General features: G+C 42.4%; 1 protein-coding gene across 2 annotated transcripts; it reads right to left on the bottom strand.

Moving 5' to 3' along the window:
- Positions 1–125: 125 nt before the first annotated feature.
- Positions 126–21,962, bottom strand: LOC136106051 (transmembrane protein 182-like). Of its 2 annotated transcripts, XM_071813461.1 has the most exons (6): positions 21,861–21,962; positions 21,008–21,707; positions 18,347–18,464; positions 16,993–17,091; positions 14,038–14,175; positions 126–6,502 (listed from the first exon to the last, which is right to left on the bottom strand). In XM_071813461.1, exons 2-6 carry the CDS (start codon positions 21,158–21,160, stop codon positions 6,273–6,275), a joined length of 738 nt encoding a protein of 245 aa, XP_071669562.1. In that variant the 5' UTR covers positions 21,161–21,707; positions 21,861–21,962; the 3' UTR covers positions 126–6,272. The 2 variants fall into 2 exon arrangements, with proteins under 2 accessions (XP_071669562.1, XP_065702147.1); XM_065846075.2 differs by having other exon boundaries at positions 21,008–21,961.
- Positions 21,963–27,385: the final 5,423 nt, after the last annotated feature.

The raw sequence follows: 27,385 nt of genomic DNA, 5'->3' as shown, positions 1-27,385 counted from the left end.
CATTTTAAAAATCTACTTACAGGCAGGTTTAGTCTCAAAATAGTATTTTCCAGTTTTACGAAAAAGACCCACACCTTCAAAAACATCTCAAGTTATTTCTCCTTCTTTTTTTTTTTTTTTCCCCAATTAAATTAATTTAAAATGAGCAAAAAATGTTTCATGCCCTAAGATTCTGAAACCTCCGGTGTCAGCTGAAACCGGCACTTCTGCTCCCAGCTCCAGCCCTCGCTGCAGGCACCTCTGCTTTGAAGCCTTTGAAGTGTTTGTGGCACAGGCAGAGGCTCTCTGCAGAGAAAGCCAGTCATTTTATATATATTTAATGTGCAAAGTGTGTGTGCGCGTGTGTTTGTGTTAGTATAGCATGAATTTTCATAATGCAGGTGGAAAGATGTAGAAGAGGTCTTGTCTTGAGGAATAAAACTGCAGGGAAAAGCACTGTCTGCCTTGCTGAGAGCACCCATAAGGTGCCTTTCACCCAAGCCTGGGCCCCTTTGGCATCAGATCTAGTTCAAACTATCTATCTGCTGATCTTCAGAGTGACCGAAAAATTTCATTTAGCTGTGCTTATCGGACTCGCTCTCCCCTCTCCCAGCATCAGGATTCTCTCTTCTAAAGCTTAGAGGCAATAACACTGCCAAGAAAGCACAAAAACGAAGTGGTGTGGATGCCCACCCTGGCTGATAGAGCTGCCCTGCCTTTATTTGGGGGATGTGATGCAAGAGCAATGCAATAAATTCAATTAATGGTTGGATTTTGGAGATAATTATTGGTCTTATGAGGTAATGACCTTGATTCTGGTTGGAGAAGCAGCATCTCTGCCTGCGGATGAGATGATCTGATGGGAAGGCTCCACCTCAACGAACAGGACTAATTTGTCTAAATTGTTAAATTTCCCTACTTCGTTTTTGGCAGGGACCGATTCAGAATTGATGTTTCTGTTTCAGAATGAGCTGCATTTATTCACCATGCACTGCAATTATTCCAGCCTGTAACCGACGAGGTTTAATCAGGAATAAAATCTTCAGACTTTAAAGCAGGCAGTTCAACCTGTGTTATTCGAGCAGCATTTCTGAATGGTTTGGTGAACAACTTCTCCCACAGACTGGTTTTTAAATAGAAGTACAAAATATTTCTTACAGCATCTGAAATGGAAAAACAATCACATCCCATGACTCTACAAAAATATTTCTGAGGACATGTAATATATTTTACCAGGGTAATATCCCTGTTCTAGCAGTGGTTCTTTCTTCTCTGCATTTGTTCCTTTTTTAATGGAAGCCTCACAAAGAAATACTGTAAAATAGAGAGGGAAAATATAATTAACCCTGTGTTTTTCACACAATTGCCCTTTGTGCTACTTTATTTTTATTGTTTTGTAGCTTTTATGAAGCCATCATTAATCTAGTCAGCCAAGGTCAGGTGAGACTTCTTTTTGTCTTTGCACATCCTAAAGCTTATAAAGCTTCAATCTACTCTTCCATAACCAAACGTTTAGTACCTACTGGTTGGGTTAATTAGAGTCCATTCTTTGTAGCTCTGATAATAATCGCTACTACAACATCATAGCAGTGGCTGTGGACTATTTTTTCATTTGTTATTTCTTTTTAACAGTAAGCATTGACATCGTTCCACTGCTTAAATCACTGGTTCCTTTGGGTTCAGCCAAGGGTTCATGTGATCCTACCTGGAAATATCAAGTTCCAGAAGGTAAGAACATTACCTGCACTTGCAATGATTCCCAAACTAAACGCAGCACAGCATCTTGGATACACCCCCTTTTTTTGAAGAGAAGAGATTATAAAAAGATGAGAATATAAAGAGACAAGAAGAAAGAGAGGAGATCACTGAATGTCCAGCATTGATTTAGAAACAGGCTTTGCCAAGCAGGGTGAAGAGGAGCTTTCTCTGATTCATTTAGTGTATAGTTATCAGTATTGATAACAGGGCTCTGGCTCCCAAGAAAGTGGTGAATGAATTAGGAAACAAATACATTTCTGTAAATAAAGTTTTTCCAATTCAAGTTTTGTTTTTTTTAGGAAGTGGGAAAAGAAAATGGGCTTCTAAAATGTCAAGTACTTAAAAGACTAAAAATAGATCACCGGAATAAATAAATTAACCCAGAAGACAGGACTGATGCTCTGCAGGCATCAGGGATTAAATAAATTCACTAAATTCAAAGTGGTATTCCAGATAAGAGCTCTTTGTGCTGCAGCATGTACAGCTTATTGATTATAGGATTGAGGTGCTGTGCACTCTTGTAAAATGTTCGCTGGCTGATATTACTTAATCCTGCAGTAATGTACAAAGCATGGAGCTAGCTTATATTTTCTTATTTATTTTAATTTTGTTCGTGTCTTAATTTGCAGCACTGCATCTGTGCCCTCTCCCACCAGCACCTCCCGGGCAGTGTTTGCTCAGGATGAGGGAGGACAGGAGCTTCAGAAGGTGCTGACTCAGCAGGATGAGGGTTGGGCTACCCTATGGAAGCCTGTAGGACAGGGGTCACGGGAATCTTCCACGGTTATCATCTTCCATGGGGATGTAAAACCTGAGCACCTCACTTTTCCATTGATTTTTGTGTGCTGGCTGCAAGGATGAGCTGCCAGGTTGACACAGGTAGCCTTGGGGAGCAGCTCAGATAGAGATACTTGTTCTGCAAGACTTCCATATTTTCATTACATGAGTCCACCAAGGCAGTAGAGGCATATCTAACCAAGCTGAAAACACTGCCTGTCCAGATAAGGTGGATTTTTCTCAACAAAAAGCAGAAGGTTTTGTCAGTCCTGCCAGGTCAAAGCAAGCAATCCCAGAGGGGCTGTTGTACACCTTGCTGGAATTAATTTGGTTAAGTTCCAATTAACCTGTTTTCCATAGTAGAAGGTGTTTTCACCTTCCTGACCAGGTGTTGAACTGCCAACATCATTTCACACTTATATAGGAGATTTCTTTCCTCCTTTGGAAGCTTTCCTGCCTCTGGTGCTCAGCCCGGCTCTCCCTGCAGGATGCTCAGGGCATCCTTGTGTGCTGGTTTTCTGAATCACCAGTAAAAAAGTTAATCTGACCAAGGGGAATAACTTTATAATTATTATTTGTCCCTTTGGTATGAGGGAATAGCTGAACAAAGGAGTTGCATGGGCTTGATTTTTGGGTAACCTCCACAAATCCTCATATCTCCCACAAGTTTGGCAAATGACCTGATATCTCAGTTCACCAAAATCAAGCCTATTAACCTCAGGACATGAGGCTTCCACTATATAACACTGCCTCCCAAGCAGCATCCACATGGCCTGTATTTTAACACCCAAGACTCATTAATATTTCCTGCAGAGTGTTCAGTAAGTAGCAAATAAAGCAGGAAGTGTCCCAGATGTTGGAAAGAAAAAATGGAATTATTCATTGCTTACTAACGTCAAATGCTAATGTGAGAAAAGCATCCTTGAAGAAATCCTTGACTAAAATTCATCAGAGTGATGTGAAATCACTGTTTTAATTATGCATTTTTGAATGTATTTATTAGTCCCGGTTCTGATCTGACTTACAGATGTTTAACAGTGATAAGGGTCTACTGCAGTCTTCAGAATTACTCATGATTTATAATGACAAAACTTGGATCAGAATTAGGTCCTTGTCACTACTCCACAATATCCTTTCATCAAACTTCTTCACATTCAACAGATGAAAGAGACTGTGCTATCTGCAATTTCAAACCCCACCACTGAGTCCATTAGCTTGTTTTTTGAGATTTCGCCTCCAGAAACAACAATTCTCACACAAAATTTTGTCTGCTTGAGTTATATTGGCCATAAGAAACTTGAGAGTAAAAGAACTAGTCTCTTTAGCCACCAAAATTACGTGTTTGATTAACACTTGTGCTGGCTACAAATGTTGCACTTTAATAGTGGAACTAATGAATCTAGTTACACCAGACTATAATCTCATTCTCTGTATCCTTACTGTTGTGGCTATTACAGTATGCTCAGTACCAGAGGTTAAAAAATAAAGGGGAAAAAAAAAAAAAAAAACAACAACAAAACAAACCCGAACAACTCTATTCAAGAATGATTCAAAGTAATGTGTTTTTTCAAAAGAATGATGGATTTTTAAACTATTGCTTGTTCTAGAGCTGATCCAGAATGAGTAAGTCTCCAGGGACAGTTTACTCCCTAAGGCACGAATGCATGATTAAGCTAAATGTATTCCATAAATGCCTTGATGACATTAAACTAAATTTTTTAAAGAACAGATGGAGAAAGTTAATAAATATTTCATTCTATAATATAAAACTCACTTCTATATTCACAACTTCAGGGATCCCCAGCTTCACAGATATCAATAAGCCTGATGGATTTCTGGCTGCATTCTCATTCTTCTGCCCTGGTGTCTCTTATGGGATCATCATTTCTGCATGCTTGGATTGTTTTATGGGATCAGTGAAAGGCAAGTGACTGTAAATCTTGACCTCTTCTGCTCCTGGATTATATACTTTTATTCTTTGTGACCATAAGTGTTCAGCTCTACACTGAATAGATAATTAAATGACAAAAATTATTCAAAGGGAATTTATAGTGAAAAATTATCACTTGAGGAACTGATGGGGAACAGGCATAACCCAAGGAGATATCACAGAAAAAAAATTTAAAAAAAGTTTAGAATGGCCAAATAAAACACTGAAATATCTTTGTATTTATAAATGTCATGAAACACCTATTCACTGGGAAAAAAAAATTACCTGCATATAGCAATTCTATTCAAACAAGATTTCTATTAAGGGAAAACAGTGTGAATTTTGCTTAAGAACTGTAGACCAAGCCTGTTATTCATATGAAAGAACTAATCTTTACATGTGGGAATTACAATTTCTCACTCTCTGTATGCCATGAATCTTGTAAAAGAATAATTAGAACTTGCTCCAAAAGGAAAGAAATGCCAGACTTGAATAATATTTAGGAAGAGCATTAACAAACATTTTTATATTGCCAACAATCTTCACTGCTTTCTAGAAGAGATTTACATTCCATTATTAATTAACTGTACTGAGTCAATAGAATGACATAAAGCTTGGGAGATATATGTTTAGCAGAAACTACGACATTCATGAGAACAGCATGCATTTATAGGGAGTTTGATTTAAAATTTATGCGAATGAGTTCAGCAAGCAAGGGCCCAACAAACTACTTCAAAGCATCAAGATCCAGCCTGAAAAACATAACAACATCAGATCTTTGCCATTTTTCAAGTGTCTTTACAAACCTCCGCATATACAGTATAAATTACTTCACCTTGATACCTCGATAGTTTGATGCAGAATTAGCAGGTGTTACTTTTCATAGGACCACTGCAATCTGCCAGACAACGTACACTTGAGCCATTGCAAGAATTTAGAAGTATCTACATGGTATGTAATTTGTCTTTTTGGAGCTGACTCTTGTGCTACATCTGTAGAATACAACAAGGTCCCATGCTCTACCATTACGAATAAAATAAAAAAGAATAGTACTATTGTTCCCACTCCCTTTCCCGCAACTCTGACTATCTTTCAGTTTTTGGGTTGCAAATCCCCACAACACTGCATCCAGGGAGAATATTAAATGCAGAGTAAGGTGGTGCTGTAAAGAAATACTAATTCATGTTAGGTCTCATGCCACAGAAATTGGTTTCTTTGCTTATTGAAAGTTAGGTTAGGTCCAGCTACATTTGTATGTTCAGAAACAGGGCTTTTAAGGAAAAAAAAAGTTTCTCATGTTTCCCGACATCCCATTAAAGTGGTTGTCCTTTGACGTCAATTAGAGCCAGCTAAAAAAAAAATCGTCCTTAATTGCTTTTCAGAAATAGACATTACAGCGTCCACTGTCACAGCCAAATTCGATTACCTTTTACAAGAAACAAGGATGCTGGGAACACGATACAACTCCAGATCTGCTGAATATGGATGCGGAGCTCTGCTGACAGCTGGGGGAGCTGCTTTTCACAGCGAAAACTCTTTCTTGGGCTGCAGAGAAAAACGGTTCTAAAAACTGATGCAAACCCCATAGACACATCTAAACATCTCCAAAGTATGAAAATGCTGAAGCTGGATGCTCGGCTGGGACCGGTTTTGGACTGGCAGAATTTGGATGCTCAGTGCTGCATCCCTGCCGCCACATAAGAGTGAGCGTGATCATGCACCTACGCTGAAAATTAGAGCTACAAAAACCATCTAGTCCTCAAAACTTGCAGACATTTCAATTACAATTTCATCACCAATTTTTTCAAAGGTCTTCTCCAAATTTGTCTTACTCCAGGGATTTCATAATGTCTCTGCCCACCAGGTAGAAGAGGAGTCCAGAAAGTAAAACCAGGGGCACCCCCGCTGCGGCAAACATGAACGACCAGCCGTAATAGACATGGACAGGTACATCCTCCAGACACTTCTCACTCCTCTCCAGAAGGATGTACTTCTGAAAATCAGCAGCAAACTCCTTCCACATCACGAAGAGAAATATGAGCAGGAGAAATAAGGCTCCTGGAAAAACAAAAATGCGTTATTCTCTGCACATGAAACACAGAAGAAAAAAAAACTGAGATAAGATCGCAACAGATCTCCATCTATTTTTGCAGGTCCTTTGCAGCAAAGCTTAGTGTTGCAGAATTATTATTCATGACGTTGCTCTGCAGGTTTTCATGAAAGCCATAGAGTGACCCACAGCACGGACACCTCCTGCTCTCACCGCCAGTTCTCACCGTTACAGCTGGACGTGGCCCTGGAGAAACCATCGTGAACACATCATGTTCACAGCAGGGATCTGTATGAGGTCAACTCTGCATTCCTGTCTTAAAGTCAGGTTGGTTTGCCTTTTTTTATTTTTTATTTCCCTGAGATGATTAAGAAGGAGAGACTAAGACTTACTTTTGCCTTTTTTCATATCTACCCTTCCGAGTAGTATCAGATCCAATTTCCACAAGAAATGCAAAGATTCTGGGACCAGTCCTGCTGATTCCATTGAACCTGCCACCCTCAGCACTGGGGCAAGCGGAGCCCACGCAGACACCAAAGCAGCAGCTGCAGCTCGTGGCAGCTCCCCTCCACGTCTTGAGTTACCCAGCTTTGCAACCAAGTAGTAAAACACATGGCAAGGAGTACAGACAATTGAATTTGGCAGAGAAATAACACACAGCAGAGCAGAAAATGCACTTAGCCAACAGATATCAATCTCAGATTGGCTACTAAATAACAGAATAATAAAAAGTATAATAAACAGCTGATATCATGAGGCTATAAAGTCTTTTTGTTGGCAAGTGCAAGGTCAGCATCCCACTGGGAGAGGGTCCACTCCCCTCGGAGCCCCCCAAGCCTCGCAGGATGCCTGTGACCCAAAGAGCAGATCCCCCCTGAGACCTCCCCATCTCCTGTTTCCAGATGTGGACCTGTCAAAGGTCAGTGTTTGCATGAAGAGCTCGGTCACATCTGAAAAGCACATGGCAAACAGGCACCTCCTGGACCTGGGGGCTTCGGTGCCTTCATAGGAACCTCCTTTCCCCATAATTCAAAGAGATGGTGGTTGGAGGCTTCCCCCATGTGAAGCAGATGACAAAAACTAGAGTGACCCCATTATTATTTACTGCATTACATTAAAGAATATATATAGTGCATTTTAAAGTTGATATATATTAAAACTAAATAGTGACGGTGTGATGACAGATCTGAAAGCACTTCAGTAATATCTGATCTTGCTACTTCACAGCTCGAAGCTTGCTATTTTTAAATGGGGCCATATAACATACAGATATATGCACACACACACACACATATGAAAGAAATACATCACAGATTATAATATTTTTATAGTAGACATGAACAGCTCAAAATTAATTTAGTTGACAAGTTACCACACAGTCCTGTGGATGTGTTGTAGCTTCTGTTGGTTTTAATTTCTCCCCTTGCAATTTTTAAATCAAAGGTAGCTTGCACTATATTTAATTATTCTTGCTGGCAGCTTATACACTACAAAATCCAACTCCCATGCTAAGCAAAGGAAGCGGGTAAAGCTTGACATTGATGTATCTGCTTAACGGTGGTGGTTACTGAAACCTCAGCCAGAGAAAGCACGTCAGTGTTTAACCGTGTTTCTGCTTATAATGGATATAAGTGCATCTCTGCTATAACCCTCCACTTTTTGTAGCCAAAAATTAGGCTTATGTGAACGTATAGAGGGCTCAAAGTCTGACTACATGTTATATAAAAATTGAAGTTACCCGTCCTAAGCTCTCGCATCTGTTAAACTGCCTCCTACACCCCAAGACTGCAAATTAAATCTCAATAATCAAAAATTGGTGTAACCGTGTAAATGTATTTTACATCACCGTATGCTGTTATTTCAAGCTATTCTCCCTCCCATGGAAAAGTCCTTCTGTTTGCAGGACAGGCAGGCTAGGAGTTAAACAGCAGCTGCTGTAACATTTGCATGTTCATTGAGATTTTGATACCACTTGAAATTAAGTGCACAAATAAATATTTTACACTTAATATGATAGTTGTGTGCTTAAAATACCAATTATTCTACTATAAGAAAACGATTGCATGTTTAAATAGTCACATGTCCTTTACAAAATACAATATATTGATAAGAAGGCAATTAAGTCTTTATTACTGATGTAATTTAAAATTAAATTAATTAGATAGCAACTGAACCTTGAAAAGTCCTCTTTTAAAGATCAATTTATATTTCATTAACTTATAGTACCTACCATAAGAGATGCAAATAAAAACGTAGCCCTGGTGGGACAGAGAACACGAATTCAGTTGCGTACTTTCAAATTCTCCTAGTTTTCTTTATATAAGCAGGTGGCTTGTGTTGAATTGCCCAAGGGTGGTTCAGATGGCCTAAGCTTCATTTATGGAAAAAATCGGACTAAAACATACCATTTCTTACTGAGGAGGGTGCGGGGAAGCCCCGTGAGTGGGTGGCACCTTCCCCGAGCTCACCAGGAGCTGAGGATGAAGAAATGGTCCCTCCCCTTGCCCCAGGAGAAGCACCACGTCTTGGTATGAAAGATTTATTATTAAACAGGTACTGGAGGTGATAGCATGGCCATGGCGTCTAAATTAAGAACATTTTCACACTCTGGGAAAATGACAAGAAAATGTAAAGCAAGCAGCCATCTTCTCTGGAATAATTAGAGGTGAGTGATAAGGAGCCCCTGGGATTTACAGCATCTCCTCAGCAAGAAAAGAAAAGCCAAAGGGCAGGTGGAGCTGAGGAAGGACGGTGGAAGCGCAGGAAGTGCAGTTCACTGAAAACTGCCCAGCAAAACTATGCTTACATGGAACAATCACAAGTATTCGTTAATCTGCCTAAAATCCATCATGCTTCTAGACATTAGTAGACTCTTCATAATGAGGTTATCAGGATGTTTCACTCCCATATTACCAAAGTAAGTGTTTGGCATTTTTGTTTTAAAATGCTCTTTTATTTTGGATTTTTCGTCTTTTGAACAGGTCTCTTTACCACCTCCTTTTTGGGGCTTGTAGTCTTGGCCACAACAGAAAGACACCTTGGTTTCCTGCCACACCCAAATGGCTTTTTAAGCACAAAGACAGATTTCTTCCTGTCTTGGGTAGCAAAATGAAAAACTGAAAAAGAAAAATCTAGTTTTCTGCCCAAGAAACAAACCCGGCATCAGCACACACACCTGAGCTGCACAATGTCTGTTTGGTTTGGGTAAGTGAAGATCTTATCAAACCAGACCACCCTCATACCCCTCTCAGCATCCCTGTGGTCTCTACCACTGGAAATTCAGCCAAGTGACTTCTTCCTTTCTCTCCCTTTGCCTCTGGTCATTAGGATGGTATGGAAAAATATTAACTGAGAAACTTCGTCTCTATGCTGATGAGGTCAAAGGTGTCTTCTGGGGAGGGGCTAATTGCAAGAAAATGGAAGCGGGGTATTAAATCTTTCTCCTTCATACACTTCTAACTGCAGGACAAGGAACCACAGCGTTCCAACTCCCCCTCCCAGGAGAGCTGCACCTTCCTTGTGAGTAAATTGGAGTCAGGGTTTTTCTTTCTCCTTTGCTTTATATCCTTGTGACACCTTTATAGCTGCTAATTGTCAGGACAGGTGAGTGAACTCAATCTTTGACTCTTCTTCTGAGAAAGCTGGTGAACTTTCATGTAATCTGCTAATTACAAGAATACTGAACTTTGACTCATTCGCCTTTCTCACTAGTTGCCTCTTAAGGATGTTAATAACAAGGAAATTGAGGGATGACCTTCAGCTGCCCTTCCATAACTGTCAGCCTTTACTGCACGTGGGGAGCCTGAGATTGCCAAAATGGAGATGTTTGATTCGGGAAGAAGAATCTGAGCACAAAATTCAGCACTTCAACCCACAGGATCAGCAAAGTTGGCCTTTGTTTTAATGAAGTCAGCTCACACTGAAGAAGAGGTTGGTCTGAGCACACATGGTGCTCCTCTCACACCATGATGTGGCTCTAAACGCACTGGAGAGGCTTTGTGATGTCTTTGCCCACTGGAAACAGCGCCTGGCCGCAGCAATGCTGGGGCTGCAGGACAGTGCAAGCACGTCCCGGGTGCCACACAAGTGGGGATGCTGGAGAAACAGCACCAGGACCACAGCAGGTGCAAAAAGTCTACACTGTACATGATCCATCGTGTATTGATGCTTTCCAGTGTAAAGCAAGCTGATAACAACCTCTTCTTTAGTTGCTTAACATCACTTGGATGTGCATCCTTACTGCTTGATATGAAAACTCACCGTACACTCATGCTTTGCCTGTGCAAAGCTCCTGAGCAGCCACCTTGCCCCTCAGCAAGCCACCAGCTTGAGCTCAGGTCATTTTTTTCACTTAATCCTGCAGCTACGCAGCTGGTCTGAATGTTTCAGGGCAGCACAGCAAGCTCAGCGATTGCCCTAGGTCTGGATGAAGCATATGCTCACTCCTGAGCTCGGGCTCTGAAGTGCCCAAAGCAAATGAAAACTGAGGAGCACAAGCACAGAAAACTGAGGAGCAGGAGCAAAGTTGTATCAGCAATTCAGTTTCCAGAAGCTGCCATGCAGCATTCACCCGGCCCTCTTGGTGACATTGTACTGATAATTAATCATATTCTCATCTGACTAGTGAAACAAGAGGACAATTAGTCACCAGTCAGTAGCTGCCTTTCCCTTGCAAGCACTGAAGTCCGAGATTGCAAATGTTCAAAGGAAAGCAGTGCACTGACTATTCACTTGTGTGATTTGGATGCTTTTGGGAGCAGGCTGGCTGGGACAACTGCTCAGTTGGCAAGGAAGATGTGCAAATACAGCAGCAGCGATGTCACACGGGCTCTGGTTGGATTTACCACGTCACCCAGCAGAGGAAATCAGGGGGGATGGCTCCAGTCCTTTGAAAGGGCTCTCAGAAATGCCACCCACTGAGCACGACATTTGTTACGGTAGCTGGCAGCCAGTCAGGTCTGTCCTCTTGAAAGTACAGTAAATAAAAGGCATCTCAAGAGGAAACCCAAAGGGATCTAATTGACCGATAACAATCTCCGCCCTGAGGCGCTGAGCAACGGAGAGGCACATGTCGCTCCTCGAGCTCCTGTCAGGCTGGTTGACCATAAATGCTCTTGGCAGCACATCTACACCAATACCTTTAGAGCCTTTTGGTGGCAAACATTGCAGTGACAAATCAAGGCTGTGATTTCATGACATCGGCGTGGGCTGCAACCAAAACGGGCAGCAGGAGGTTCTGGACAGAATCAAGCTGCATATAAAGGATACCCTGAGAGAGCAGGGCATCTTGCAGCTGTGGTGCCCCATCCCACCATATGACTGCCAGACCACATTCCCGCTCTACAAATTGCCAGCGCTTTCACACTTCCTCAAGGAGAGATCCTTTCTGCGAGGGAGGTTAATTAACACTGACCCACAGGCCATGATTAGAAGACAAGAGACACTTTCTCCTGCATCGTCTCTCCACATCCTGCTATCCAAAGGAAGGAGATGGCTGGGGAGTTCAAGCAGTATTGAATCTATTGTTCCCACTGTTAGTCAAATTGTGCAAAATATTTTTAGAAGGGATAGTGAGAAAATAACCACTGATGGATGCATCCGGAATCCATCAGGAAGCCTGTGCCAAGCTGGATCCAGAGCTCTGAGTTCAGGATCCCCCCCAAAATAAAAGGATCAGCTGAAACTCTAAGCAAACTTTGCTGAAAATTGGATTGAAAATATAGCAGGAAGTCTTTTCTAGCCGAACTTGTTCCTCCTAATGATGGTTAATAACAATGATTGCTGTTCAGATTGAAACTGCATTAATACAAACTTCGATTTAAATGGCAGCATCTTTGTCTAATGTCAAGAGGTTTATGTGATGCATAATCAGCTCTTCTAAAAAGTGTCACATTCTATGCCCCAGCCTTTTAATCAAGAAGTAGTCAAATAAAGTGCAAAAACAGTGAAAAAATGGAGTACAGTGATTCAATAACACTTGACATCCCTTTCTGTGTAATATTTTACTTATCTGGCCAGTGTCAGAAGGTGACTGATCTCAGTTTTTCCATTGAAGTTGAAAGTTGAGAGTTTTGAAGAAGCAGGGCTTTAACTGAGGTAGCTGGTGCCTCATCAGAGAGGATTCAAATATTCAGCCTTAGTCTCACAAGAAGACATCACTTCAACACACGCACATGTCAAGTGGCCAACACTAAGTAGAAGATATTGATACATGGAGATCCAATAGCAAGACGCCTAGCAAATGCAATCCACGTGTAAAACCACAAGAAATTTGCCTTTATAGAAATTAAGTCCATCCAAGCATTTATTAGACTATATAAGAGAGAGAGAAGCAGATTCCCACAAGCTTCCGGCGCTCACTGCAATAACTGAAGACCTGGAGGTAAATGGAATTAGCAGAGGCAGGTAGTGCCACGTGGATTTAGTGCCTTCCAGATTTTTTAGGCAAATAGATAGATGGCATCTAGCTTCATTTTTACAAGCAGCTCAGGTGGCATCACATGGTTAATTATTAGCACATCTGGAGGAGACAGAGATTAGGAGGGGAGCAATAAAATGGATAGGGAGCTAAATAATGGGGGAAAAGATTAAAAGGTAATAATGGTGAGACTGGAAGGAATTCAGGTGGAGTTCCTCCAGAGTCCATGTCAGGACACCTCTTGTTAAATATTTTCATCAATGTTTTTGGCCCCCAAAATCTTGGACACACTCAAAGCCCAAACTGGAAGAAAGGACACTGGTTTGTGTTTAATTCATGCTGTGTGTGAGGAAGCAGGATCCCGTGTGGGATCAGTAATCAAGCAGTGGTTTTGCAGAGAAAGGCCTGACTTCATCATGAAGTTCTTCACCTGACAAGGCTCAGCTGAGCTCCAGCCTTTAGCTGCTTGAGTAGCATAAAAGCTTTTTTCCGAGTTTGAGTCACTGTCATAAATCAAGTATTTCTACTAGTTAAGCCGGTTATTCCTTCACAAATATAGAAGAGGAAAAAGCCCAAGTGATAATTCAGTGGAATCATTTGTAATGGCAGTGGGAATAATGAATAAATGTCTATCTTTAATTCATTTTCCTGCTGTGCCACCGCTTCATCTTTTCAGGTTTTATTAAGCCAGCCCTCCCATTTTGAATCACCGGGTTTGCCTTTCATCACTCAGCGGGTTTCCAGTTCTACCAGATGTTAATAGCAGCGATGGGAGAGTCCCGAATGCAAAGCCTGACTTAGGGGAACAGAGCGCGGCTGACTGCTGCCTGAGGTTAACGCAGCTATAGACTTCACTAAAATAAAAGGCTCTGCTCCTCTGCATTGCATAGAAAAAAAGAAAAAGTATTTTTGCCAAACTCCAGCCTCCTTAGGCCTAAGGACTATCTTGCTAAAGCTTGACCGAGCATAGAGGTTTCTTTTCAGTGGGAGAGAAGGAAATATCAAATCAGTGCAGCTCCCATCAGAGCCCCCGTCTCCCCTCAGCAGTGGCGCGTCCCTGGATATCCCCTCTTCCCGCTGCATCCCCGCCCCAGCTCGATGCCATTCCCCAGCCCAGCAGCTCACCCGAGACCAATAGGAATCCGCCGCCCACTTTGTAGGAGCGGGAGCTGACAAAGGGCACCCCGCACACCAGCAGCAGCCCCCCCACCAGCCCGGCGGCGACGGCCAGCATGATGAACGCCGTCCAGAAACCTCTGTACACTGCAGGGACAAAAAGAGTACAGTTAGGGGAGAGAGTGCGGAAGGGGAAGAGGGGAAAGGGAGAAGGAGGAAAAGAAGGGAAAGGGAGAAGGAGGAAAATCAAAGAATAGAAAGAAAAAAGAAAACAGGATAAAAGAAAAAAGGAAAAAGGATAAAATAAAACAAAGAAAAAGGGAAAAGGGGAAAAGGGGAAAGGAAAAAATAAAAATGAGAAAAGGAAAAAAGGAAGAAAAGGGAGGGATAAAAAGGAAAAAGGGGGAAATTAAGGAAATAAAATAAAAAGGGAAAAAGGAGGAAGGGAAAAAAAAAGAAAAAGAAAGGCGTTTTTCTTCACTCCATGCTTAACTCCTGCTTCAGCAACACTGCAAACAATAACCTGTAAGCTGCTCATGTCAGGCAGAGCTGGAGCTCCTGCTTTGCCAACTCACTGCCCGGTGCAGGGGGCAACGTGCCCGGAGCTGGTGCAGGTTCAGGCTGAATGTTGTGCCCTGCAGAATGGGACAGGAATGAGCCCAAGGGGTTGGGAGGGTTTCCAGGGAAGGACACCACAAAAAGGGGTGAGAATAACGGACAGTGCACTTAGCTGTGCCTGGGGGGATGGAGCTTGGCAAGGAAGGAGAGAAAACAGGAAAATTTGGAGAGATGGAATCAGACAATGTCTTTGCTCCATTTTAATCAACACTTACAGAAGGTGCCAGGTTCCTGGTTAAAGGTGCGGGGTTTGTTAGCAGAACTGCAGGGAAAACAGGAGCTGATGATTTCTCCCATTAATAGCCATGCACAACTCCAAGTCAGAGAACAGGGTGAGAGAACTGCTGCCTCTTCACCCACTGAATTTGGGGGTTTTGCTGTGACTTCAGGCAAGCACATCAGCCAGAGCCGAACAAGCTTGTGTCCATCATCTCACAGGATGGGATGTTGCCATTTCAGTCTCCCAGTAGCCAAGTCTCTTCCAGTCATGGCTATAAATCTCGGTCAATGTGGTCTTCAGTCATAGACCCCCTGATACCCGTTCCCCTGATTTATCTGACCCCTTGGACCACTGCATCTTGCTCTCCCTGTTGTTTTTCAGAAGCACTAGTTAGAGAGATTTAAGTCGAGCATGAGCAAGTGGGTAATACTGAAATGATTCACACTTGAAAGAAAAATGATACAGAGAAGATGCGTTTTGTCATTTGAAACCATTTTGACAGGAGAGCCACTTAGGGAGAGATAAGTATCTCGAACTCTCCAAAACCACAGAATTCATTTTCATGTTTAACCTCCCGTCACCCATTTCTCTCAGGGAGCCTAAGAGGATGCAGATAAGGCAGAATTATCTCTGGAGCAGGTAATAGCTGGAGGACCTCTCTTCTTGGACAGCCTCCTGTTTTGCCATCATTTGCATATGAGGATGGACCGGTTTGCAATAAAATCAGTGTTAATGACAGAAGTGTCATCTCTCTGCAGATGCTTTGGAGTGGGGCTGGTGCAGCAGAGGAGCTCAATGCTCCCACTGCCCTAAAAGTGGGTGCTGAGACATCCTCATCTCCCTGTGGATCACAGCGGGGGGGTGATGGGACCCCCTAGCAGATCCCCCCAGCACCCTGGGGTGCAGCTCCCATCCCCAGTATCTTTCTGGGACCCGACAGACACATCTGAGGTAGCTGATGAGGGCTGACAGGCAGGGACAGATGCCTCCAGCACCCTTTTTTGGTATGGAAAAGTTATCAGTGAGATCATTCAGAAAGTCGACGTCATGCCTGCTTCTCCTAAGCAGAAAAATCCCCAACACTTCACCCGCATGTGTGCTGCACACAGCTTGCAGCGGGCTCCTCCTTCTGCCATCGACAGGTCCCTCTTATCCATTTTATAGCGCGGCATGTTTCCCGAGGCAAGAATCCTGCACAGCACAGCAAAAGAAACTATCTGCTCTTCCTCACATGCTCCTACTGACGATTATTTTTTTTAATTAATTCCTCATAAAAAAATATAAAAATAAAAAAAAGGTACTGCTAAAGGCTAAGGAAAAGGTCAAGATGTTTGTTTGTGCAGTATGCCTGCCCTGGATCCCCGGAGGCAACACCAGAGTGATGCACACTATTTAAAGAAATCAATTCATTTCAAAAAAAGATCATTGAATTAATTCTAGCTGCTGCCACTAATTTAGCAAATTAGAATTCCTAACAGCAGCTGAATCATTAAAGAACACTGAAAATACAGAGAAACATAAATAAAAAGGGAACCAGTTGAAAGGAGAGCTCTCCAACTGCATCGTATTCGGTGTATGAAAAATAAGCCAGTCACTTACGCGGATCTTCTAACAACTTGGTCTTTAACTGATTTTCCAGTGTTTGTTTATTTTGTCTTGCAACAAATCAACACCAGAGCTCTCTCAGGAAGCCAGACTCTGGAAATGACTCAACACCCGACTGCCACAGGCCTGCAGCCCAGCAGAAATTATTTGTGTTTCTTGCTTGCGGGGTCTGGAACTGGCCATGGGGCAGAAGTCCTTTGCCTCCAGCTCCTCCCAGCCAGCCAGGAGGTGGGAGAGGGTAGAGGATGGATTTAGCATCCTCCCTTGCTCAAAAGAGCAGCACCGAGCACTCAGCAGAACGGTACATGGCTAGTGGCCTCTATGGAGGAGAGAAGATGTAGGAGAACATCTCCATGTCCTCATGGCTTGTGATGGTCAACTAAGCAGGGGCATTTTGTAAAGGAGCTTTCCAAAAGCCTTGCTCATGCTCAGCCACATGCATTTGTAGCACTGACACACATCGCAAATCTCTGCCCGGTTGCTTGGGAAAGGAGCTGCTGGGGGAGGAGGACAGAACCCACCTGCAGTTGTGTCATAGGAAGGATGAGGAAAAGGTCCGAGAGCAATGGGCAAGGGAAAGAGGTAGCCATGCATGCAGAACTTGGGGTGAGCTTGGCTGGCTGAAAAAGAACAAGAAGAACAAAAAAAACAGTTTGCTTTCATTTCCTGCAAAATCAGTTACAGCATTCAGATGGCAGATGTCTCATTCTGCAAAACCTACAAAGCCCTCACTGAAGGCAGAATGCTGGGGAGTAAAGGAGGAGAGTAAATCCTGGTTTAGTAAGGAAAAAAAAAAAGAAAAAAATAATTATGAGAAAGGGGAGATATAACAGGATTTGAGCCTGCTACCCATACATCTTCTCATCTTCATAACCTGAATCTAAGGTGGACATACATCATGAAAGACGGAGCAACTGAAATCAGTGTAAATATTCCCATTGCTGGTTTCCTCCAGAAAATGTATCGGACCACGCAGAAGGGGCAAAGGTATTTGGGTACCAGAACAAGCCACCTTACAAGACTTTCAGATCGTGAGAAGAGAAAGCACAATTAACATGGAAGTGCCCCATCAATATTAATACCACTGAGGCTTATCATGATTAACGGTAATAGAATGAATGTTAAATGAATTAATTAATGGTTGGCCACTTATTTAAATATGTTCCCCAGCTCAAAGGAACACTTTATAATAGGTGGACATTAGTTCAGGCTAAATTGACTATGGGATACCTATTGAATTAATTATTACATCCATGAGAGCAGCAAATTAATTTGCCATGATCAATCCTATTATAATAAATACCTGAAAAAGTATTACAAATTTGCCAGTTATCAGAAAGAGTCATTTTACTTCAGGTAATGTTATATTATATCATGTATTTCCATATAATGTAATTATATAGCAAACCCCCTATCTAAAGCCTGTCCTTTTCTATCAAAAAATTTCCATGTAAAAAATCTCACGTTGTTCCAATGAACGGTGGCTGTAACTGCTCCTGCAAGATTTTACAGGAAACACAGGTCAAGGACTGGAGAACAGCAAAGTCATCTGAAATTTTAATCACTTCAGAATAAATTTATTGTGGGAATCTGCATTATTTCCAACCAAATGCCCTACAAGGTGATCACACTGCTCCATTGGCTTGTAAGCATCTTTGAGCAGACTGAAGCCACCATGAGCACAAGGTCAAGGCTTTTTCAGTGTCTAAAACCTTTGCAGAACTTATTTAAAGTCTCTTTTTTAACCCCATAAGATTTTGTAAGTGATATTTTAAAGGGCATCAAGAGGTTCCTACATTTTTGCAGACAACTGCTTGTCTGCAATTCAAACTGCGAGCAAATGCTGCGAATGTGGTGTGGTGGCATCGTACTCACTGTACCAGAAGGTCCAGATGGTCTCTGGGTGGCCCTCGCCGAAGAACCAGCACCGCCAGAAGAAGCCCTCGTGATGGAAGGTGAGGATCTCCTTCCTGACCTCTGTCAGCGTTTCAGCCTGTGGAGGAATGAAAGCTCAAGCTGATACTGGGATGACCATAGTGGAAAACACATACTTTTTGCTTAGACGGTTGTTGCTTTCAATTTTTGTGCAGGTTTTCATTCATTGCTTGAATTGGTCCTGGAGGGGTTGGGGAACGCAGAGACAGAGGTTGTCCTTGACTTTCTTTTCTATCAGAGCTATAAAATGTTCTGACAACAAATCATCCAGCAGACCTTCACAAAACACCTTCTTCTTTCTCCAGTGCTTTTAAACTACTGATCACCAGAGCTGGACACACATGCCGGGCAGCAGAGCGCTCTGGGTGTATTCTGACCCTTAAACACTTTCCTCAAGTAAATATTATTGCTGTTGTAAGCGGCAGGAAACAGGTTGCTTACCAGGTAAGCAACTTTAGGGGTGACCCAAAGCAACAGTTCAGATGTCCTTGCTGCTCTTCAGGATCCATGTAAGGTCTGTCTGAACCCCAGAAGAAAGCCCAACTCTAAAAGCCCCAGTGTGTCTCTGCCAACCACCAGCCCAAAGGTTTCCTTCTTTCTCTCCCTCTGCTGAGTCCAGTAGAAGTTATGCTAAACTTACACGAGAGACAAATTACTCTGCCCACACCAGTTTTCTCATAGACCACAATATGGATATTGAGAAATTTTTTCTTTTTAGGAGAGTCTACTTCAACCTCCAGACCAGTGAGCACAAGGTTTAGGTCTTTCCAGAAGAAAGGATATTGAAAAGTTGAGTGATGGACTGATTAAAACTGCAGCCAAAATAAATTTTGGTTTTATCATATACGGTTTGGTAAAGCAGACGTGACTGCTACAAAATTACGTTTTGTGGAGGACGGAGAAACTCCATGCAGGGATTGGACCCTTGAACTGGAGAAAGGAGATGGGACTCAGTGAGGAGGTCCTAGAAGATACTTTTCCTCTTCTTGAAGTTTTTATGCACCGAGTTATGACCAATTCCAGAGCTCTGACCTGATTCTCCTTTTACTTTCAAGATAAAATACGAGCTGTGGCAAAAGTAACATGCAGCCCTCAAACTTCATCAGCTGATGGCTCTGACTTAGTGCATCCACAGCACATTAAATTGCTGGTTGGTAGATACTCAAGAGCATCCTTATCTGTAAGGGACAGGATTTGCCAGTTCAAGAAAGGGCGGAGACGGTAAAAACACAGCCTGCTGTACAAAACAACTAACTGGAACAGAAATAATAGAAGCAGTGTTTGAAATAGAAATAAAATTGCTGAGAGGAAAGAGTAAGAGCAGTTCCTACTTCTGGCCGGCACTTTTGAAGTGTCTCTGCGTCAGCGACCGGCAGACCAGCGCTCGGCCAAGAGCGTATCTGAAATGCTTGAGATGCTTAATCATGTAGTGCAGTGCCACATCTCTAGTCTCTCCACTTGAAAAGACAAGGGCACAAACAAAATCTCTGCAACAATTAACGTTGTCATTTCCCAAGTGCACAAAACCTGAGCGCTCTCCTCCATCCACAACCCTCTGCCATCTCTGGGGTTTTACCGTGCCACTTTGAACAGTAAAGACAGTGTCTTCTGCCAGGCAGTTTTCTATCATAATTCTTTTTTTTTTCAAGAGAGAAAGTCATTTGGAAACATGACTCAAGCAAACAGTGCCCTACATTTGATTATGGGATTCTGAAATGAAAGAAAATATTTCTTGCTGGCATCACGGTGCTTACCCAGTGTGACTCACCACACCAGAAAAAAAATCAAACCTAATTGGATTGAACTTTGAAGTTCCGAAAATCTGCACACAACAAGGATCTTCCTGTCATTTTGTAATTGAAACCACACATTGATCGGTGCAAAAACATTTTTGAAGAGTGGGTGGCTCAGGGAACTGATCCGGTTGTTATTTCATTGCAGAGTTAGTTAGCAAGTGCAGCTAAAATCAAACTTTCAAAAGGATCTACAAACAAGTGACATCAGCAGTTAGCAGTAAAACACCTAATTGTCCTTCAAAAATTACATTTCTAGCTAACTAAAAACCGACATAAATCTTAATTTTAAAATGTATAGGCCTGTTCTAGTTAGACAGGCTGGAGTTCTTTTCTACTCTGTTCTGCATCTGATGTTTGCTTTTGTTTTCTGTCTGTGCTGTAGTCACATCACTTCAGATGCTAATGATTGCCAAGTCCTACACTTTAAAATATGAACTGCTTTTAAATGAAGAAACTACAGAGAGAGGAATCTTTTAACGGCAGATATCAGGAGATACCTTTTGTCTTCAGAGGCAAATACTGTCAACAAGTAAAGCTCTTACATTTTTGCTTTTCATTCCCTAATGCTTGTATATGCCAGATTACAGAGGCACTGTCTTAGTGTTTCCTACATGCACTTCAGTCAAAATGCTAGATACTGTGGCAATGCTGGTTTGGATTTTTAAGTTCGCTCAGGCTGACATTTTACATTAGCAGGTCACTTTCAATGAGCATAAATATTATCACAGATTTAAAAATTTAAATACATATATATATATTTAAATAAGTTGATTCTTCCAAAGTAAGACAAGATTTCAGAGTTTACCTCCCCAGTCTGCAGAGTGCTGTTCCCATGCTCAAAGACACCGCAGGTCTCTGTGGCGAGAAGCCAGTAATCTGTCCCAAAAGCGACGAGGAAGAACAAGACGCCAGTGCCGCCAAGGAGCCCGGCTGCGAGGGCAGCTACTCCGACCTTCATAGGGCAGCAGGTAGGCAGCAGAATTGGAAATCAGAAAAGAAGAAAAACCCCGAAGTTTCCAAGATCGCTGGAAGAGAGGGATGAGAGAACTGCTATTTTTGGATGGGGATAATAATCTCCTCCTGGCTGGTGTGAGTTTCAGTGGGTGGTGGGGACAGGACTAATAAAAGCCGATGACCTGGTGTAACCAAACAGCTGCGGCATTAAGGAACATGACAAATGGCTATTGAGACAGAGCAGGAAGATTTCCAAATAAACACATGGCTCTTCGTTTCAGGAAAGCGGTGCAGAGAACCTGTAGGTCACGGTGCAGGGTTTTTAAAACCCCGTTTGTGCATGAGATTAGCAAAGAGGCTGAGCTTGGCTTGAGCAGATCTGAACTCAAAGATCTTTACCATGTCACGGAGTTCGCAGTTTCTGCAGCCATTGCTGTGAGATACCTTTAGCCATGTCTTCACAAGCACAGTGTGCCACTTCTGGAATATGCGTCTCCTTCAGCTCTTGTGTCCTCTGAACAAAACGCTAAGGTAGCTTTCCCACAAAGAAACTGCAGAAATCCAAGCAATGACATTAAAACATTGGTGAGATCTTAAATATTTTGGTGCTTTCATAAGTGATGTAATCAAGCCATGCAAACACATTTAAATCAGGCAGATCTACACCTAGCTGGATAAGGAGTATTGAAATCAGGTGTACATACCGATATACCTCGAGTGTCTTTAGAAGGATGTTCTCTCCGCTCTCACAGAAGAGCAGGCTATATAGCATCCATACCCCTCCCACTGTCTGAGCCTGCTGTGGAAGAAGTGTCTCATGGAGATGAGGACATTCCTGCATGGAATTTTGCTGCCATTTGGTTCCTAACATTTTTGTCTTCTGCTGGAGCATCTGCGGTAGTTCAATGCCAGGATGCCAGACTAGAAAAATTATAATTTCTGTAGGGCAATAACTGTATTCCTGTGACATGCCAGGAGGCTGGGGGAGGAAATTTAAATTACTGTGAAAATTCATGTTCTGAGTTTCAAACCTTAGCCTAAGCCATGACCTGTTCTGAAAGGGAGGATAGGTGAGGATGTTGCCTTCCTTATCCTATAGGATTTTGTGTGGCCAAATTAATCTCTGAATGAATTCAATAGTTAAAGTTAACTGTGAACATATGGGTATCTCAGAGAAACTGCACACTGGCTACGGAAACTGGAGAGGGTTGGGTAAAATTTTGACTACACTTCGAGCCAACTGTTGAGGCATATGGACTGCTGAATGCACTCGCTCTTCTATGGGCCCAATAGACTTCAAATTATAATAATTTATTCTATCCTCTGCGTTATTCTTTCTTAAATATTGCAAGGATAGTTTTTAAATAAGACATTAGCCCTCTTTGTCACTGTTGCAGAGGCAGAGCTGCTGTTTGTTTAACTTTTGACCATGAGCGCGCGAGGCATTCCATCAGATCCAGGAAAGAGGTCCGTGCTCAGAGGAGTCCCCACATTGACACGTGTAGAAAGAAAAGGTGGGACAGGTTGCAGACTTACCATGTGAGGTTGAAACTCCACCACAGACCCCAGAGCACTGTTGGTTAGAAGTAGAGCTGGGCTGCAAGGGGCAAGAGCTCAAGGAGAGCAGATGTTGTTGCATCTGGCGTGGTGAGGCAGGTGGTTGGTGAACAAGGCAATGGGGAGCTGCCTAACAGGGCCAGTAGCTGTCTCAAAGGTTAGGTTTACATGTTGGTTGGTGGCTAAAATGGAAGAATCCCTTCTGATGTTTGTATAATGAGATGACAGTCCCCATGGCAGGGCTGAAGACTGGTAGAGACATCACTGCGTGGCCTTCAAGCAAGGAGCAGTGGATATGCATTTGATGGGAGAACTGTGGTACAAAAGCCATTTTCAGGGAAGTGAAAATACACATCATGTCTCTGACCTGCTTAACCATTCTTCTTCCAAGCAAACAATTTAGTCAGCTAAGGGAGAGAAGAAACCATCCTGATATGACACAGCCTCCCACCAGCACCCTTGGTGTACCCGTGGGCGAGCAGCTCCACTCCTCCCGCACTCTCTGGGCAGTACCACCTGGGAAATGAGCCTGTAATTCAGTGTGAATAAACATGGACCACCCCCCCTCAGCCACTTACTTGCCCTCCTGCATTTAGCTGCTGTCTCCACTGGAAGCAATCCCTGCTGCTGTGATGGGTTTGTATGTATGTGCTTGTGGACAACCTTCCCATCACCTTCACTTGTCCCATACCTACACATATTAACCCTCTCCTAGCCCATCCCTGGGCAGTCCAGCATATCCTTTTTCCATAGTTTTGAACTGCAATAACATACTCATCTCACAGTCATCTGGTTACTTCACAGGCAACGATCACTGCAATGAGATGACTTCTTGATATTGAACATAAAATGGTTGATTAAATACAAAGTTCAATATATCTATCATATAAATAACCTTCGATACATGTAATTTCAAACAGTTGCCACTTAACTAACATGTAATGCCAGTTAAACCTGTCTGAAATGATAAGAAAAATCTCTTTCCATCTATTCTTGTGATCTATATCTCAAAGCTGAACACGATTGACGGGGGAGCTTTGGCAATGCTTGGAGAAGCTCAGTGAAGACAAGGGTTAGCACACCAGAAGCAAGGACTTTCTTTTGCAGATTGCACCACAACTGCATCGAATTAAAATGCAAAGTGGGCACTCACGTATTTTTTTTAAAAAAGGGATTAATGCACACTTCCATGTTTATGTGTGTGCTTTTTAGTCAGCTGTATTTGGCATTGCTGTATTTATGCTAATGCATATTTGCAAGTTAGCGCTGTTTGCCATTTGGAAGGTGTCCTCAGTAATTCTTGGTCCCGTTGGCAGAAAAACCCCAGCGTGGCTGAGGGAGAGCAGTGCTGGTGCCCAGCCCTGGCTCCTCGCGGGCTGCTATGTGCCCAGCCAAACATTTTCCAAATTCTTCGGCTCTGGAATAGGAATTTAGTTTGCAAGGTCAAAACATCCCTCCATGCAATGAGCTTTCCCTTCGCCTTGGCACAGCTCCACACACGGGCTCATCACCGTTAGGATCTGAAAAATTCCTGGATGGGATGGACAATGAGACAGTGCCTGGGATGGGGATGGGGCACCTGCTCCAGCAGCACATGGTGGGAGCACCCAGGTTTGCTGGGGACAGCTAACACACATGATGGAGCTACAGCCTCCTTCTATTTCCTTCCATTCAGCTGGATCATTTGTTTTAATTAGATATTAACCCATTGCATCCAGCCAGCCCAGAAGGTGATGGATCTCCACACCAGTAGGTTCTAGGGTCTACCAGAGGATAAAAGTCCTTCAGCCTCACTTGGCCAGGGTTCACCTAACCTCTGCACACTCTTGCTTTTCTATTTGCCTGGTACTTAGGGGAAAAAACAATTGTTATAATAGGAATGTTTTTTTCATAAGACTAATAGAAAAAATCGTTCCTCTACTCTTTGGAAAAAACCCACCATCTTTATTCATTAATTATAAGATTCAGACCCGTTCCAATTTCAAAGTGTAAATTAGTTTTCTGGTTTTCTTTTGTGCAAGCATTTTGTTAATATAGATTTTATACAATGCAATGGACACAGCCTTGTTAATAGACAGGACACACATATACAAGAAGAAAAGAACGGGGGAAAAAAAAGGGCAAGAAAGCCACCAATAAATCATTCCAGCTCTCGTCTCTTCCTCTGCAGTTAGAAAGGGCTGAGGATTTTATGATGAACTAATCGGAAAACGTGAGGTTTAAAAACCATATAATTTTTGAGGATGGACTGGGCTGAGTGAGTACCTCTGGAAAAATTTTAAGAAAGATGGTCTGAGTTATCATTATTTTTTGTTTTTTGATCCATGCTCACAGAAGAACTAATTGTTATGTAGATAGATCAACACATTTTCACAGTCTCATGCTGAAAGAAGAGGATTTCTTGCAATTTTATGAACAAAAGTGATTTCAGGGCTGCCTTCAGAGACATCCCTGAGTCCCTTTGGAGATCTGCATACCTTTCTGCGTTGAAACTTCCCCTGATGATCTGTTGTGCTCCGAAAGACGTTCCACATGATGGTTCCTTGGGCAGATGGGGTGAATAACTCCTGTGGGGCTCTGCCTTGACTCTTGCTTCCACAAACCTCAGGACGAGAAGAAACCAACGAGATCAAAGCCATCCAGCCCACCACAAGTGCTATCCAAGCACTACCAATTTTGCCTTGAAAATGCCACCAACATCCCCAGACAGTTTTGCAAAGAGCAACCCCCCAATATGAACTGCGTGGGGAGAGGAATAGATATCCGTATTGACATTTGCCCCCTTAATTCTGCATTAAAATTATAATCACCTGTTCATCTCCATCACATGCTCCTTTTTCATCTCTCCCGTCTACATGTCTCTTGGAAGAAGCACATAAGCCTGGATGTTGAAAGATCCTCGGTGTTTCTGATGAGGTTGAAAACCCCCAGCACTTGATGTCAGGAGAGAAAAAAGCTCAATTTGTCTCACCCCCTTCTTAAATGTTGCCTGTATTTTCCAGGACTGAGCCATTATAATCTCCTTAAGCAGTCGTGAAACAAAATAAACAGAAGCATGATTTTCTGGTCAAAATAAAAATTAAAAAAAAAAAGCCCACGTGCTGAACACAAATACTTTTTGGAGTTGCAAATGCAAGGGAGATTTATAGCCTGAGTCGTAAATGCAGCTGCTTGATCTATGTGCCCAGACTTTTCTGATGTAGTTTTTGGGTTCTCGCTTTGCCATTGAGCTACTCTCCATCATTTGCAACTTTTGCCTATTTTAACCTGAACTTTTCAAAAGACTCCTGCAAACTTCCAGAGGAAGCACAGAGCAATAACTCTCTGAACTACTAAAGGAATCAAACTGATGCAATTTATTTCCACAGAAGCATGCAATATTCAATGATACACTGAATACGTGTTTTTTAACACTTTTTAAAGGACTAAAACCCTGCAAAGAATTAATTAGGCATGCTCTGAAGCCTGAGCATTTAACAGTTTTCCACTCAGTTGTAGAATTTTAAGACCACCAACACTGGATACTGGCAAAGATTATCAAAAGTATCCTGGGCTGAAATACACACTAGTCAGAGGACTTGGCCACTAAGCAACTGGAAAATATTTCGTAAAAGCTTTAGCTGTGCTATTATATTTTGTAAAGAAACTTTAAGGAAAAATCCATAGTATCTAGAAGGTTAAATTTGGGGCAGAGTGACTCACTGGGAAAGTATGTACTGCACAGAATATTGTCTTCTCTGCAGATCAAGCAAATTGTTAATACATCAGGGAGGTATTTATGGTAGAGTAGAAAGGGATTAATGGGTTGGGATCTGCACAGGGTCAGGCCGGGGTACATGCACAGGGACGTGGGGACGGATGGAGCCACCAGCGTGGCCGGACCTGGTCACAGCCTCCGCGCGGCCACGAGCCGCGCACCTGGAGCCCAGCAGCATCTGGAATTGCTAGAAGCTGGGAGATCCTGGCATCTAAACGTCTCTTGTTGGGCTAAAGTGAGATAAAAAACATACAATTTAAAAAAAAAAAAAAAAAGTGAGTAAAAATTTTTTTTTCTTTTTTTTTCCACATCAGATAAAATTTCAGTTCAATTTTCTGGAAGTGTCTTGATTTTTCCAATCATTCCTGCTGCCTACTACAGCATTACAAAGAAATCAACACGTGCAAAAAAAAAAAAAAAGCCATCATTTGATAAGGTCCTTGGTAGCCAATAAAAATATCACAAAGAACTCGTTTCATGTCACGGGCAACTCAGACACAAAAAGATCGTCACTGAAGTACCCGATGCCCAAAGCATGATGTTGTACAAGGCAAAAACAGTACAGACATTCAGATACTTTTGACAAAAGCAAGAGAGTTCAGAAGCCAGAAGCAAAAGAAAAAACGAAAACAAATATCCACAACAAACACAAGCAAGAATTGGCCATCGGATTCACAAAATGTCTATCCTTGATTAAAATAAACTTGATTAAAACCTCCTTGGCAAGCAACGTGATTTCTTCTCCTTTTTGCTCTCCAGCCACAGAATAAAAAGGACCCATGTTAGTAAATCTTTCTATAGCTATTTACTGTGCAGAACCTCAGGAGAGAAGTTAAACATTGTGGACATTAAACCAGAGAGCTGAGGAGATAGCGTGTCACCCACTACCGCTGACATCATCGGGAGCATGTTGTG

This window comes from Patagioenas fasciata, chromosome 11, assembly GCF_037038585.1.
Source record: "Patagioenas fasciata isolate bPatFas1 chromosome 11, bPatFas1.hap1, whole genome shotgun sequence".
Lineage (NCBI taxonomy): Eukaryota > Metazoa > Chordata > Aves > Columbiformes > Columbidae > Patagioenas > Patagioenas fasciata.
The sequence above is the reverse complement of the archived record's forward strand: the minus strand, read 5'-3'. Positions and strand labels throughout refer to the sequence as shown.